Genomic DNA, 1,594 nt, shown 5'->3' with positions numbered 1-1,594 from the left:
GCAGCCTGGCCCTGTTACCTCCTGGCTTCTGCTCACAGCACTGACCCCAGCTAATCCAAGAACATGTCACCTATAATGAGGATATTGAAGAAAAATCAACCATCTTCCAGATGTGTCTATATCATGATACGGTACATGGGTAAGGTAAGCTGAACACAACATAAAAAAGAAACCTTACAAATGCTCCCTTCGTCTCATTAAAGATGACTCCTTTAAAGATGAAGGGCATCTGGGGGTCGCTGAGGTTCTCATATTCCAGCCGCCATCCTTCCTGCCTGAGGGCAAATAATTATAAGCTGACAGTGACTCAAATACTAAAGTCTGTATCAACTAGTTAATCACTCATGACATACCAGAAATCCAGCTCACGTAAACCTGGGAAAAAGGTCTCATGCAAATACACTGAGAGGAGATTCTGAAAGTCCTTGGGATTTTGTGTGGAAAATGGATACAGAGTATAATCACTAGCTGGGTACAAATGAAAAGTGAAATTGTAAAATTTAACAGATTTCTACTAAAATTATTGAATCTCAAGCCTCATTTCCCCTTTATCCTAGGACAGTAAGTTGTAGCTATTCTTGAGATGGGGCAGTGGCTCCATGCTCTGGCCCCCGACCTCAGCAGCCGTCCCAGCTCATCAGCCTGAGTGCCAGCTTTCCCATCTCATCTCAGGATCTGCACTAAACGGGCACCAGGTCTTTCTTTAGCGAACATCTGAACTCTCTCAAGTGTCTCCAGAGACTTTCACATGTCTACAAAGATGACCTCATTCTGTAACAGCATGGATTTAACTTGCTCTTCGATGTCACTCCTTCACAGAGTGCACTGTTCATTGTCACCCTATCCACTAGTGTCAGTCTTACTAAAAGTCAAACATCAACGTTAGTGGTAACTCTGGAGGCCTGGCATTGTAGCGATATCCCCAAGAGAAAATTGTTTTGAACCTTTCTGGGAAAAGTTCACGTACCTTTTATTCAAACACTAGTTTTTATAATCTCGCTACCATGTGGCTTTCCTGAAGAATGAAATTTCTGACGTCCTTCAAGTAGAGAGAGGTAAAAATTTTTCTAGAACATTAATTGCCCACTCCTCTCATCCCTTCTCAGAAACTAACTGAATTCCAGTGGGTGTGCCTGGCAAACCCAAACACGGTTTTCCGTTCAGGATGCTGGTCTTACCTGTGAAGGCGTTCATGAACGTGGAGAGGGACCGGTTCAACATTTTGAAGAAAGGGTCTCTGCACGGATATTTCCGAGACCCACAAAGGACGGTATGCTCAAGAATGTGAGGAACACCGGTACTGTCCATGGGAGTGGTGCGGAACTGCACGCTAGGGAAGAAGGAATGGCACGCCAGGGAAGGGAGAGGAACAGAACGCTAGGGAAGGAGAATGACTAGAATACAAAACGTTCATCTTAGTGCTGCGGACACAGTTCCCAGATGCATCATCACCTCAGGCTACTAGAAATCATCATTCTGACACCACAATCCTCCAACACAGGGTTTCCCAACTCTAATGTAAATCATTGATTCAGACTATAAAATTGTATTTTGATGAGATTGTAAGTCCGTGTAAGCTTTTCCTTATTTTTCA

General features: G+C 43.7%; 1 protein-coding gene across 1 annotated transcript; it reads right to left on the bottom strand.

Annotated features, from left to right (window-relative positions):
- Positions 1-234: 234 nt before the first annotated feature.
- On the bottom strand, positions 235-1,339 carry LOC116273321 (presequence protease, mitochondrial-like). The gene is made up of 2 exons (XM_031662322.1): positions 1,179-1,339; positions 235-468 (listed from the first exon to the last, which is right to left on the bottom strand). The coding sequence occupies exons 1-2, from the start codon at positions 1,306-1,308 to the stop codon at positions 335-337; spliced, it is 264 nt and encodes an 87-aa protein (XP_031518182.1). The 5' UTR covers positions 1,309-1,339; the 3' UTR covers positions 235-334.
- Positions 1,340-1,594: the final 255 nt, after the last annotated feature.

Source organism: Papio anubis, unplaced genomic scaffold (assembly GCF_008728515.1).
Source record: "Papio anubis isolate 15944 unplaced genomic scaffold, Panubis1.0 scaffold5497, whole genome shotgun sequence".
Classification (NCBI taxonomy): Eukaryota; Metazoa; Chordata; class Mammalia; order Primates; family Cercopithecidae; genus Papio; species Papio anubis.
Note: the sequence above shows the minus strand (reverse complement) of the source record. Positions and strands in the feature narration are given on the sequence as shown.

Coding starts and splice junctions, on each gene's coding strand:
- LOC116273321 (XM_031662322.1), bottom strand. CDS start 1,308: ATGGACAGTACCGGTGTTCCTCACATTCTTGAGCATACCGTCCTTTGT. Junction 469..1,178: donor GTTCATGAACGCCTTCACAG/GTAAGACCAGCA, acceptor ATTTGTACCCAG/CTAGTGATTATACTCTGTAT.